The sequence below is a fragment of the Stenella coeruleoalba genome (genome assembly GCF_951394435.1).
Source record: "Stenella coeruleoalba genome assembly, chromosome: 9".
Classification (NCBI taxonomy): Eukaryota; Metazoa; Chordata; class Mammalia; order Artiodactyla; family Delphinidae; genus Stenella; species Stenella coeruleoalba.
This window is the reverse complement of record NC_137155.1, coordinates 91,515,958-91,528,270: the sequence shown is the minus strand read 5'-3', so window position 1 is coordinate 91,528,270 and position 12,313 is coordinate 91,515,958. Positions and strand designations below refer to the sequence as shown.

Below are 12,313 nucleotides of genomic sequence, written 5' to 3'. Positions count from 1 at the left end.
CCCCTCAGGTGCTCAACCACCAGATAAACTGGAACCTAAGGGATGATACTGTTGACTTTTCTGAACCTCATGACTTCAATTAACTAAAGCTTGGGCTCTGTCAACTTGGCCCCAATTCTATGCTGACTTCTGCTCAAGCCCTTTCATGAACATGCACTTACCCTTAGCTTAAAACTTCCCCAATTTTGCTGTTTGGGGAGACAGTGCTTTGCGAAAGCTCTCCCGTGTTCTCCTTACTTGCTGCAGGTAATAAATCCTTCCTTCTCCCAGTCGATCTTTGGCTTGGTTGTATCTTTTGGCTCAACACCCAACCAAGAAACGAACCCAGTTTTCGGATAATAGCATCATCCTTCCTTTCTTTTTTAAAACATGTTATTTTTATTACAAAACAATACTAAAACCACAATTAAAATTTAAAAGTTAAGGGAATTCCCTGGCGGTCCAATGGTTAGGACTCAGTGCTTTCATGGAGGGTGGGGCCCAGGTTCAATCCCTGTTCCAGGAACTAAGATCCCACAAGCCTCGTGGTGTGGCCAAAAATAAATAAATAAATAAAAGTTAAAAATAAAATTTTATTAATAATTTTTTACACAGTTAAAAAAATTTACCCAGCAATCCCACCACTGGGTATATACCCAGAGATAAACATAATTCAAAAAGACACATGCACCCCAGTGTTCATTGCAGCACTATTTACAATAGCCAGGACATGGAAGCAACCTAAGTGTCCATCAACAGATGAATGGATAAAGAAGATGTGGCACATATATACAGTGGAATATTACTCAGCCATAAAGAGGAATGAAATTGGGTCATTTGTAGAGACGTGGATGAACCTAGAGACTGTCATACAGAGTGAAGTAAGTCAGAAAGAGAAAAACAAATATTGTATATTAACACATATATGTGGAATCTAGAAAAATGGTACAGATAAACCGGTTTGCAAGGCAGAAACAGAGACAGAGATGGAGAGAACAAACGTACTGACACCAAGGCGGGGGGAGGGGGGGAATGAACTGAACTGGGAGATAGGGATTGACATGTACACACTAATACGTATAAAATAGATAACTAATAAGAACCTGCTGTATAAAAATAATTGTTTTAAAAGAATTAAAAGAACAATTAAAATCCAAGAGAAAAATTGTCCCTCATCCCATCCCCTAATTAATTCATTTTTATTTGTCTGTGTTACTATCTACTCTTGATCCATACACTTAATAGATTTTTGCACTTTCGTAGTAATACTATAAATGGAATTTTATGTTCATTTTAAGTTAATGTAATACTGTATCTTTCCCCCACAATTCTTCCGCCCCTCAACTTTCCTTTCCCACTTTCCCTGTACCTCCTACTGCGTACTCTCTACAACCAGTGTCAGTGCCAACAGCACTGGGTCCTTCCTCAGCTGTCTCAACGCCCATTCAAAAATATCCCGCCACATTCACACACAAATGGGATTCTCTTCTTGCTATCGATTTAAACTTTTTTTTTTTTTTTTGCGGTACGCGGGCCTCTTACCGCAGTGGCCTCCCCCGCCGCTGAGCACAGGCTCCGGACGCGCAGGCCCAGCGGCCATGGCTCACGGGCCCAGCCGCTCCGCGGCACGCGGGATCCTCCCAGACCGAGGTACGAACCCGCGTCCCCCGCATCAGCAGGCGGACCCCCAACTCATTGCGCCACCGGGAAAGCCCTAAACATTTTTATACAGCTTTCTTTTTTCACTTAACAACACATCGTGGATGTCTCTCTAGGTCAATAGGCAGAGATTCAATGCACGCTGGTTCGAGCTGTGTTAACAGTCTGGACAACGATCAACCGCGTTGCTCCCAGAACCCTTCCCCCTCCACACAAACGCTTTTATACATAACTTCTTTACCGTTCCTTTGACTTCTAGAAGATTCTCAGAAGAAAGATTTCTGGGTCAAAGGTGACGCACATTAAACATGTTAATTAATTAATTTATTTATATTTGCGGTACGCGGGCCTCTCACTGCTGTGGCCTCTCCCATTGCGGAGCGCAGGCTCCGGACGCGCAGGCTCCGGACGCGCAGGCTCAGCGGCCATGGCTCACGGGCCCAGCCGCTCCGCGCGCGGCATGTGGGATTTTCCTGGGCCGGGGCACGAACCCGTGTCTCCTGCATCGGCAGGCGGACTCCCAACTACTGCGCCACCAGGGAAGCCCCATTAAACATTTTAATAACTATTCCGGGATTACTTTCCCAAAGGGCTCTAACACTTCACATTTCCATCAGCGACGCTTGTGAGGGTCCCTGTGCCCCCAATGGCCTTTAATATTCCATCTTCACTCAGCAGGGGTGGGGAGAAACGGCTTTTATTTTTAAAAGGATATACCCTTTCATGTTTAAAATAAGGGATTCACTGCCTGCACTGAAAATAAGGCTAACACTTAAGCCCGTTTTCCAATTCAGCGTGATTGCTTTCCCCTGGCGAAGCCCCTGCTCCTCTTCCCAGTTTCCTGAGCGTCGTCTAGAGTTCGGCTTCCGCGACGCAGCCCGGCCGTTTGCAGGTGGGCGTTCCCTGCCGCGCCGCCTAGCGCCGGGGGCAAAGGTGCGGGGTCAGCTAGCCGCGCTACTTCCCGAGGCCGGACTCTGAGGGGGCGGCGCGCGCTCCCGGGCGGCCCCACCCCCCTCGTCCAGGCGAAGGCGCTTCGAGAACGCCGAGCGCGGCCCCCAAGGCTGTGGTGACTCTTATTCTTTCACCACTTTGAGGGACCCGGCGACGAATCCCCGGGACGCCAAAGAAGCGGCTGCGGACTTCCGACGGGGAGGGCGTGAGGCCTAGAGCCGCTGGGGGTGCTGGGGCCGGAAGGCGACGAGCCCCGCTCAGCTGCGGGCCGGGGGCGTGGCGAGGCCGGATTCTGTTTCCCCCCAGGCCCTGAGGAGCTTTCGGTTTCATTTCCGGCCGGCGTCTCCACCTCGCGGGAACCGCCCACGCCCCTCCAGTCCCAGGCTCGACGGCCATGGCTCCCGACGCCGTCCTCCGTGAGGTGACCCAGGCGCTGTGCGCGGCCGGGGGCGCCTTGGAGCTGGAGGAGCTGCGGCGCCGCTTGCGGGCGAGCGTCGGCGGGGACGTGCTGGAACGGCTGTTGCGGGAGCGCGGGCGCTTGGCGGTGGCGCGGCGGGCGGCCGGGGACGGCGCGGCGGCCGTCGAGCGTCTGGTGCTGGCCGTATCGCCGCTGCGCGTGTGCGGCGCGTACCAGGGCTCGAAGCCGAGCTGCGTGGGGCTCTGCGCTCAGCTGCACCTCTGCAGGTTCGTGTTCTACGGCAAGTGCAAGATCCTGAGGGACAGGTAAGGCGCCGCGCCCCGGAGCCCGACGAGGGGAGACGGCCTCTTCGCTCCCAGCCCGGTCGTGGCCCTTCGTAAATTCGGGGGCGACAGTGAGGTGGCTGTTCCCTGGCCTCTCCCCGGAATTCCCGTCAGCGAACATTTATCGAGCATTTACTGAATACCCGGAACTGTGCGCCGGACTCCGCGTCGAGCGGTGTCCTCTGGGCCCCTGCGGTCTCGGAGAGCGACTTAGAGCCCAGCAGGGGGTGGGACTCCCTGGCAGGGGCAGTACCGGGGTGGGGCTGGAGGGCGTTGGCCGAGGGAAGAGGGAGGGAGCTCCAGAAGGAAAGGGGCTGCGGCTGACTTCTGCTCGGAGCTCCAGAGCGCCCCGGGCCCCAGAGCTGGCCGCGAGGGCCCACGCAGAGGCGGGATCTGTGCCCAGCAGCCGACGGACTCTTGTGAAACCTTGCTTACAAGCAGGCAGTGGCTTCTGCTGCATTTAGAATAAAATGCAAGCTCCTTACCGTCGCCCCTCAGGGAACTGGTCCCTGCCGGCCCTCCATCCTGGTCCCCTCCGTTGATGCCTTTCTGGTCCTGGGACACTCCCAGTCTATCTCGTGACCTCTGCTCTCCTGGACCGCCTTTCCTGGTTTGCCTGCTGTATCGTTCAGGACTCAGGCATCACTTTTCTTCCTCTCCATCACATTGTTCCGTTTACTTTTCTCATAGCGCCCGTCATGGCCGCGCATTCCTTCAGTAGAACTGAACACTCGGAGAGCAGGGGCCCCTCTGTCTTGGCCCTGGCTGGCCTTTTCCGGCCCTCAGCTCTGTGCTCTGCGCCTGGCAGGTGCTCAGTGAGATTTGTGGAGTGGATTAATGAGGTTAATGCTAAAGAATTTGGACCTCACCCTGAAGGTGATGGGGCCCGTCAAATGGCAGGCGGGTAGCCATCAGGTGTGCGTTTGAGGAAGAGATCTTAGTGGCGCGGTGCTTATTTAGAGGAGGATGTGATGCAGACCTGTTTGGAAGCTAGCCCCGTTATTTAGAAGAATTTGTTTCTTTTCTTTTTTCTGCCGTAACATGGTGGACATTATTTGTTGCTCACATCAGGTCTAAGGGTAAGGTTTAATAGTCAGCATGGGGTAGGGACCTTGATGTACGCAGTCATTTAGGGACCCAGGCTGGCGGACCTAGACTCTGCCCTCCTCACCCCATGGCTCCTAAGGCCATCTGGGTATCAGGTTCCGAGGAGCAGGTGGAGGAGATGGAAAGTAGAGAGCTGGTGGGAGGTTTTTATGGGCCGGGTCTGGAATGGTAGCTATCTTTCTGTCCATGGCACCTGCACCACAGGATGTCTCATGACTCTGCCTGGGTGCAGGGGGAGCTGGGAGATGTGATCCCTGGGAAGCACCGTGAAGAGGAAGGGACGTGTGTGTGAGGAATTTGGGAGAGTTGGTGAGAGGGTGGTGACAGGATCCAAGAGGCGATGACTCATTTTTCTTTATTAGTGTTGACACAGAGCTGACTTCCCTTTCTTACTGTTGACAGAGAGCAGGAGAGGGTTTTGTTTCAAAGTGTGCCCAGGGGGTAGCTATCCAGGTCTGAAGCTTGGGAGGATCACCAGGGCCCTGAGATGCTAGTTTTGGGACTTGCTGGGCAGTGTATGCCATGGCTGCAGCACCAGGAGTGGGTTTGATCCGGGTGGAGGCTGAGAGTGGAGGGAGCCCTGGGGCAGTCGGGCCCGCAGGGGGAGCTGGTGGAGAGGCAGCACCTCCGGGCGGGCGGAAGGAGGGCACACCTGGAGAGGAAGGCAGACACAGTAAATGGTGGATGGAGGGACCTAATGACGGGGACCACTGGTGGGCCTTATTAATGTCCGTAGTGGGTAAAATAAAGATGGCAGCCCTATTAGGCTAATTCCCAAAATTTGGGGTCAGATTTTATTTGTCTTGGAAATCTGGTATTTACTGGCCTGGTTGATCCGGAGTTTTCTTCTTTTTTCCCTCTTCCTTGTGGTTTACACAGGACAGTTTGTTGAACCTTCCTTTTCTGGCTGTTTCTGGGTTGCATAAGGGAGAGTGGGTGTGGTCAGCTGCACATTCTATACTTTCCCTGCGAAATTACTTGTCTTCCTCAACCACAGGGTCAGCTGTCTCAGAAGTAGATCATCACTGCTGCTTTTGTTCATTGGCGACAGTTGGGGAGGGTCCCAGGTCCCCAATTCCATCTTGTGCTTAGGGGGCAGTGAGCACAGTGGTTCAGAGCCCAGCTCCAAGGCAAGCCTGCCTTGTCTCTACCCTGGCTCTGCTCCTTGCCCGCTGAGTGATCTTGGGCAAATTAGTTTTTATCTGAGCCTCAGTTCCCTCATCTGCAAAATGGGATAGTATTACCCACCTTATAGGCTTGTTGAGGACAGTACGAGTTAACTCACGAAACATTTAGGCAAACCCTAAACATTTAGGCAAAATGAAACCAAACATTTAGGCAAACCTTGGTTTGTGGGAGATGCCCAATGAGTTTTAGTAGCCATCATCATCATCGTAATTACCAAGCCCCTCTGCCTAGAATGTTCTTCCCTGCTCTCCGTGCCTGGTTTCTCAACCCTAAGTATTTGGCTCAGGTTTTATACCTTCCAGGCACCATCCCTTGATTGCTTCCCCCACTTCTGTCAGGCTCAGGTGCCCCCTCTCTGCGCTGATGCATCCTGCGCATAGCTGACCTTGCATTTCCCACAGCATTTTAGAGTCATCTCAATGTCTGTGTCTCCACTAGAGAGAAGGAGAGGAGTTGGATGACTCCAAGGTTTTCAGCCTGTGCAGTGGAAGAGGGAAGTTGCCCTTTACTAAGATGGGGGAGCAGATCCAGGGGTTCAATTTTCTTTTGAGATGCTTATCATAGGTATGGCAGTGTCTTGAGTCAAGCAAATGCTATTTACCTGACTCTTCTGGGTCCTGTTGACTCAGGTGATCATTTGAAGGCTTATCTTTGGATCATTGGGGCGTGGTGCCAGTGCCTGGCTCACAGAGAGTGTTCAAGAGGGGCTTGTTGATCAAAAGAATGCAGGAGGGGAGCAGAAAAAAGGGCTGGGCCTCAGCAGTGGTGTGTGTGTGTGTACACGCCTGTATCCACACTCATTTATTCAGCCAATGTTAAATGCCAGTAAGTGCCCAGAGACTGGCACGCTGTGACTCTGGGGGAATGGCTCCATCATTCTCATCAAAAACCTGCTGAGAGGTGCTTGCAAGGCACCATCTCTTCCTTTGTAAATAAGCACTATGATTTTTCATGGCATAGACATGCTGGTTTTCTCTGGTGCCTCTAAATAATGTCAGGAACTATTCCTGAAAATTTTTCTTAAAGGTTGATTTTACCAGCTGTATTAGTTTGCTTGGGTTGCCTTAACAAGGTACCACAGACTGGGTGGCTTAAACAACAGAAACTTATTTTCTCACAGTTTTCAAGGCTAGGAAGTCAGAGTTCAAGGTGTCAGCAGGTTGGTGTCTCCTGACACCAACCTTGGCTTGCAGATGCCTTCTTCTCCCTGTGTCTTTACATGGTCTTCCTTTTGTGTCCTGATCCCCTTTTCTTATAAGGACGCCGGTCAGATTGGATTAGGCCCCCCAGTGAACTCATTTTAACTTAATCACCTTTTTGAAAGACTCCAAATACAGTCACTTCTGAGGTACTGGGAGTTAGGACTTCAACATAAGGGTTTTGGGGAGACGTTTCAACTGTGACCCTAGCCCTGCTTCTTTGCAGGAAGGACTGTAGGAAGGGTCACAACTTGACGTCCGAACACAACATGCGCGTGCTGAAAACTCAGGGCGTGGACCACCTCAGCTTCAGCGAGCTCTCCGTGCTCTTGTTACAGAACGACCCCTTGCTCTTGCCGGAGGTGAGTGCCAGGAGAGGGTGGGCCTGAGTGTAAGTGATGAGGGAGGGACCAGTAGGTGGGGAGACAGGAAGACATGGCGGAAGAGAGGCCAAGGGCCGCACTGTGATCGCTGGGGTCTGCCTGGAGGGAGACCTGGACTGAGCTCCTGGCTCTGCTGATTTTTAGCCCTGAGATCTTTGCCAACCTTGCTCCCTCTTGAAGCCTCCTTTCCCTCTATGTCAGTTGGGCTGGTACCTCCTTTGCAGGGCTTCTGTGAGGTTGGGGGAGCCCATTTGGCCAGTGGCTGCAGCCAGTTGTTACACAGAGCGGAGGGAGTGAGAGATTCCAGCTGGCCCGTCCCTGTCTAGCAGGACTTAGAAAAATGCAGGTACCACCAGACCCCGGAGGTCTGTGGGCAAGTTTTCTAACTTGGGTTGATGTGAATTCTCATACTGCATTTCAGACAGTAACCACCCACTTGTTTTGAAGCTCACTGCAATGGTCATGGACTAGCTTGAGTCCTAAGAGAAGCGGACACCAAGGTGGGATTGGAAGTGTGAGAGATTTATTGGGGAGGGAGCAGAAGAAGGTGGGGAAGGCTTCAGATGGTGTTGGTGCTCTGACATCTGTGGCAGGAGAAGGGGAAGGAAAGGGACCCGGTAGGAAGAGACCCTGACTGCAGTGCAGTTCTCAGGAAGCTTCTACCCAGCCAGCGAAAAGTTCTGAGCTAAAGTCCCTGTTGGTTGGCATCCTGTGTCTCCCCAGAACAACCTGCCTGGTCATTGGCTGAGAGCAGCCCTTGGGAGCTCCCTCTGTGTAAAGAGGGCGGCTGCAAAGGGCAGCAGCTGGGCCGAGAGTTGCCTGTGCTCTGTGGCAGATCTGAGTGGTCGTTCTGTGGCCAGCACAGGTTCCGTGGGATGCTCTGGCACTGCTTCTTGGATGAGGCAACAGGGATTAGATGGGTATATTTTAATGACAGTGCTTCCTTATTACTCAGTTGGAACCTCCCATTTGAGAAGGATGCTACATAGCAAACGACTGGCACATAACAGGTATTAAGTGTTTTCCTTTGCCTTTTGAAAACTAGTATAGATTTAATTCACCTAACCTTTATTGACAATCCATTACAGACGAGGCACTGGTGGTAAGGAGGTGAGAGACCCTTTCTGCTCTTCCGGGGGGCACAGCTACTGGGTGGGACAGTAGCGGATGATAGCAAGGTGCTGTTGTAGGTGCTTTAGCAGGAGTCAGTGCTCTGGTCTCGGGGGCACAGTTTGGGCACTGGGGAAGGTGCCCTGGAGTAGATGGTGCCTGCTCTGGGTGCTGGAGGGTGAGTGAAGGATGAAGGTGTGGGAAGAGGGAGGCAGAGAACGGGGGCCTACCTGGTCAGGGCACAGTGTGTAAGTCGGCACGACCTGGACTTAGGGGGAGGGGAGAGAGAAATGCGAAGGTGGAGGCTTAGCCATACAGCCTCCTGTGTCACGGGCAGGAGTTGGGGCGAGGTTGTGTTGGGAGGGTAGGCATTAACTTTTTGGAGTGATCACCTTGTTAGTGGTATGAGAACTGAATCAGCAGGTGACCGGCCTGGAATGCGCAGCCTCTGTCTCCTGGGGTGTGTGGGGTGCTTCAGGACACGGTTGCCAACACGTGGGGGCTGTGACCAAAAGCTCGGATCCAGGGCAGCTCTCCTGCCAGGTCCGCTACTCTCAGGCTAGCCCCCTTATCAGTTGACCATTTGGGGGCCGCCACCATGAGTTGAGCACCCACTGTGTTCCAGGCATTGTATTAGTCACTTGGTATATTTCTTATTTAATTCTCACAATAGCCCAGCAATGTAGGTGGCATTATTCCCATTTGGTGGATTAAAAAACGGAATCTCAGAGCTGGTGAGTGGCCTGCCCAAGGTCAGACAGCTTGTAAGTGGCAGGATCAAGGTTAGGGCCCAGCTCCCTCTGATCTTTTCCCTCGGGGCTTCCATTTCCAGAAGGGACCCCCTGCTGATCTGGGCCTGGGTTCTGTAGCCCTCTGTTCAGTGTAATGCCTGTGAGTTGAGTGAGTGGGCCCTTGGTGGTCTCTGGTTTAGTTCCCATCTCTAAGAACGTGGAATGTAGAGGAAAAGGAACAGTTGATTCAAGTTCAAGCCCCACCTTACCAACAACCCAGTCCAGCAGGTACTGTATGTGCCAGGTGTGTTAGACAGCTGTGTGACCCAGGGCAAGCCTGTTAGCTTCTCTGAGTCTCATTTTGCACTTGGGAAATGAAAGGGCTGTATTTGGCTTTCTTGAAGATACTTTAAACCCTCAGAGCCTCTTTGACCTGGAATTGGAGAAAAAAAGTGTTGGGAGAAACTGGGCCCTGGGTTAGAGAGAGTTGGTGAATCAGTGGGGGCAGGGGGTAGGTAGCGTGTAAGGTTTGTTAGTAGTGTAAGGTTTGCTGTGTGAGTTACATTAAAATGTTGTTTCATGTGAAGGGAGCAGCTCTGATCAGCTGGATGTACTTTGGATTTTCCCGGCGGAGGGGCTTGTTCTGAGCAGTCCGCTGTCCTCCCCGGGTCCCATTTACCAAGGGCATGTGCTAGCGGCGTCCATCTAGAGTGAGGGGTGTTCTCAGAGCTGTGCGACCAGTGTCGCGATGGGATCGCAGCCTTGGCTAGGTCTCTGGAGGAACCTCTTCCTCTAGTAGGAAGTAGTAGTAGGTTCAGTAAGGAGGTGGTGTTGTGTGAGGCCTTTCTAAGCTGCTGTCTTTTTTCCTTCTCTGTTAACAGATCTGCCTTCATTACAACAAAGGACATGGACCCTATGGCTCTTGTTCCTTTAAAAAGCAATGTGTCAAACTCCACATCTGCCAGTATTTTTCACAGGGTGAATGCAAGTTTGGCACTGGCTGTAAGAGATCCCATGATTTCTCTAATTCTGAGAACCTGGAAAAACTGGAGAAGTTGGGCATGAGGTCAGAGCTGGTGAGCAGGCTGCCTTCCATTTACAGAAATGCTCATGACATCAAGAATAAGAGCTCTCCCTCCATCAGAGTGCCGCCTTCTCCCTATGTGTCACAGGGGACTTCTGGTAAGGCTCTGGGCTGGGGCTCCTGGATGCCAGCTGACTGCTAAATGGCATGTGTAACTTTGGGCAAGTCTGTGCTGCTTCTAGTAAAATGCAGGTGGCCATCCCCTCCTGGCCAGTGGGGACTGTGAAGATGAGTTGAAGTCAGAGCTGTGAATGAGCAAGACATTCTAAACAAATGCCGACTGGTGTCGAGGGTGGGTGAATTCTCTCTGGGCCTCATCTGCACAGAGATGGGAGATGCTGCTTCTCCCTATCCAGTCTTCCCTCTGCCCCCCTGGAGAGCTTGTTTTCCAGTGAGGGACCCCAGAGTTAATGCCGTGCTGTACAACTCTGGGGCCATCCTTTGCGTTGCATTCTGTTTATATATATATATATTTTTAATGAGTGAATGAAGCATATTTTATTTACTTACTTATTTTTGAATGAAGCATATTTTAATTTCAGCTTTCTTCTTGACATGAATGGATCTTTTTCGTCACTGCAGATTTTTGTTCACCGCTCATCTCCAGACAGTGCCGACCACAGTAGGCACTGAGACATTTGTTGAATGGATGAATCTGTCAGGACACTTTTTAAAAAAATTTTTTTGAGAAATATCAAGCTTAGTGACAGGCAAATGGGATTTTGAACAGAGATTGTTTATTTAATAAGCATTTCTTGAGTACCTGTTGGTTGGGATGTGAATACCATGGTCCCTCAGGGAGGCTGTGATGCCTTGGTGTCCTTTGGATTTTCACAGTATCTGCTGTAGGCTGGCCATTCTGATGATCCATTTTCTCATTCAACAAATTTGAGTCCTGGCCATGTGCTGGCCACTGTCCTGGGCCTTGTTTATACCTTAGTGACTGTGAGCCGTGGCTCCCCCCCACTTGTTAGCTGTAGTGATAATCTAGGATTTTTAATAGAACACTTCCTAAAATACCAGTGCCAGGATGACCAGCAAACAAACTTATCACTCTAATCTTACCTGATTTTTATATTTGAAAGTTGTCCTTGTCATATGTTTTTTCTTTACATTTTCTTCAATTATTTTTGGTTAGTTTCTTTCAACAGTAAGAAGCCTAGAAGCAAACAGGTTTTGCTTTAAATAGTTTGTTAAAAGTGTCAATTGGATTATGGCCTTGTTAGAAAGGGAGGGGAGGATACCTGCGCCTGGGGGGAGAGGAAGGCCAGCTCTAAGGCTCCACAGGTGTGGGTTTTAAGGTGCAGCCTGTGGCTGTCTGAGGGGCCTATAAAACAACAGGGAAGATGAATAACAAAATAGGGAGGGTTTGCTAATGAGTTTTATATGCTTATATGGTGGCAGTTGGGGCCCACCGAAGTGTAATTATTAGGTAATGGCTCATTGAAGCACTTCTAGTAAAGGTAAACTTTGAGAGCACTTGCACGCTCTTGTTATATTACAATATTTGAAAAAAATTATTTATTTTTATTTATTTTTGGCTGCGTTGGGTCTTCACTGCTGTGTGTGAGCTCATTACGGTGGCTTCTTTTGTTGTGGAGCATGGGCTCTAGGCACACGGGCTTCAGTAGTTGTGGCTCGCGGGCTCAGTAGTTGTGGCGCATAGGCCCTAGAGCGCAGGCTCAGGAGTTGTGGCGCACGGGCTTAGTTGCTCCGCAGCATGTGGGCTCTTCCTGGACCAGGGCTCCAGCCCGTGTGCCCCGCATTGGCAGGCGGATTCTTAACCACTGCGCCACCAGGGAAGTCCCTACAATTTTTATAATTAACCTAAATTAGGTTTCATTTTGAATTGTGGGCTTTCTGTTTATTGTTATTTTTTTCTTGGTATTGGCACCCGATTCTAATAGTTCATTGACAAGTATTTGCTTTTGCAATCAAATCTAGTTTATAAAATGCAGCCTTCACTTGCTCTCTGGGCTCATCACGTCAGTAGATACAGAAGGAAAATGTGTTGGTTAGTGGTTCCCCCCTATTAAAAAAGTGTCCCAGGTTCCACTGTTGAAGGCTTCTGATTGAGTCAATCTGAGGTAGAGCCGGGCACTTCTATTTTTAAACAGGTCTCCTAGTGAATTGGGTGCACAGCCAGAGTTGAGAAAAGACTCACCCCCAGCCCCCAACAAT

General features: G+C 50.8%; 1 protein-coding gene across 1 annotated transcript in view; it reads left to right on the top strand.

Moving 5' to 3' along the window:
* Positions 1–2,140: 2,140 nt before the first annotated feature.
* PARP12 (poly(ADP-ribose) polymerase family member 12) overlaps positions 2,141–12,313 on the top strand; it is a 44,747-nt gene continuing 34,574 nt past the window's right edge. The window contains exons 1-3 of the mRNA XM_079931329.1: positions 2,141–3,312; positions 7,051–7,186; positions 9,930–10,230. Of these exons, the coding sequence (XP_079787455.1) occupies positions 2,984–3,312; positions 7,051–7,186; positions 9,930–10,230 (766 nt within the window). The 5' untranslated portion in view covers positions 2,141–2,983. The remainder of the gene's footprint in view (positions 3,313–7,050; positions 7,187–9,929; positions 10,231–12,313) is intronic.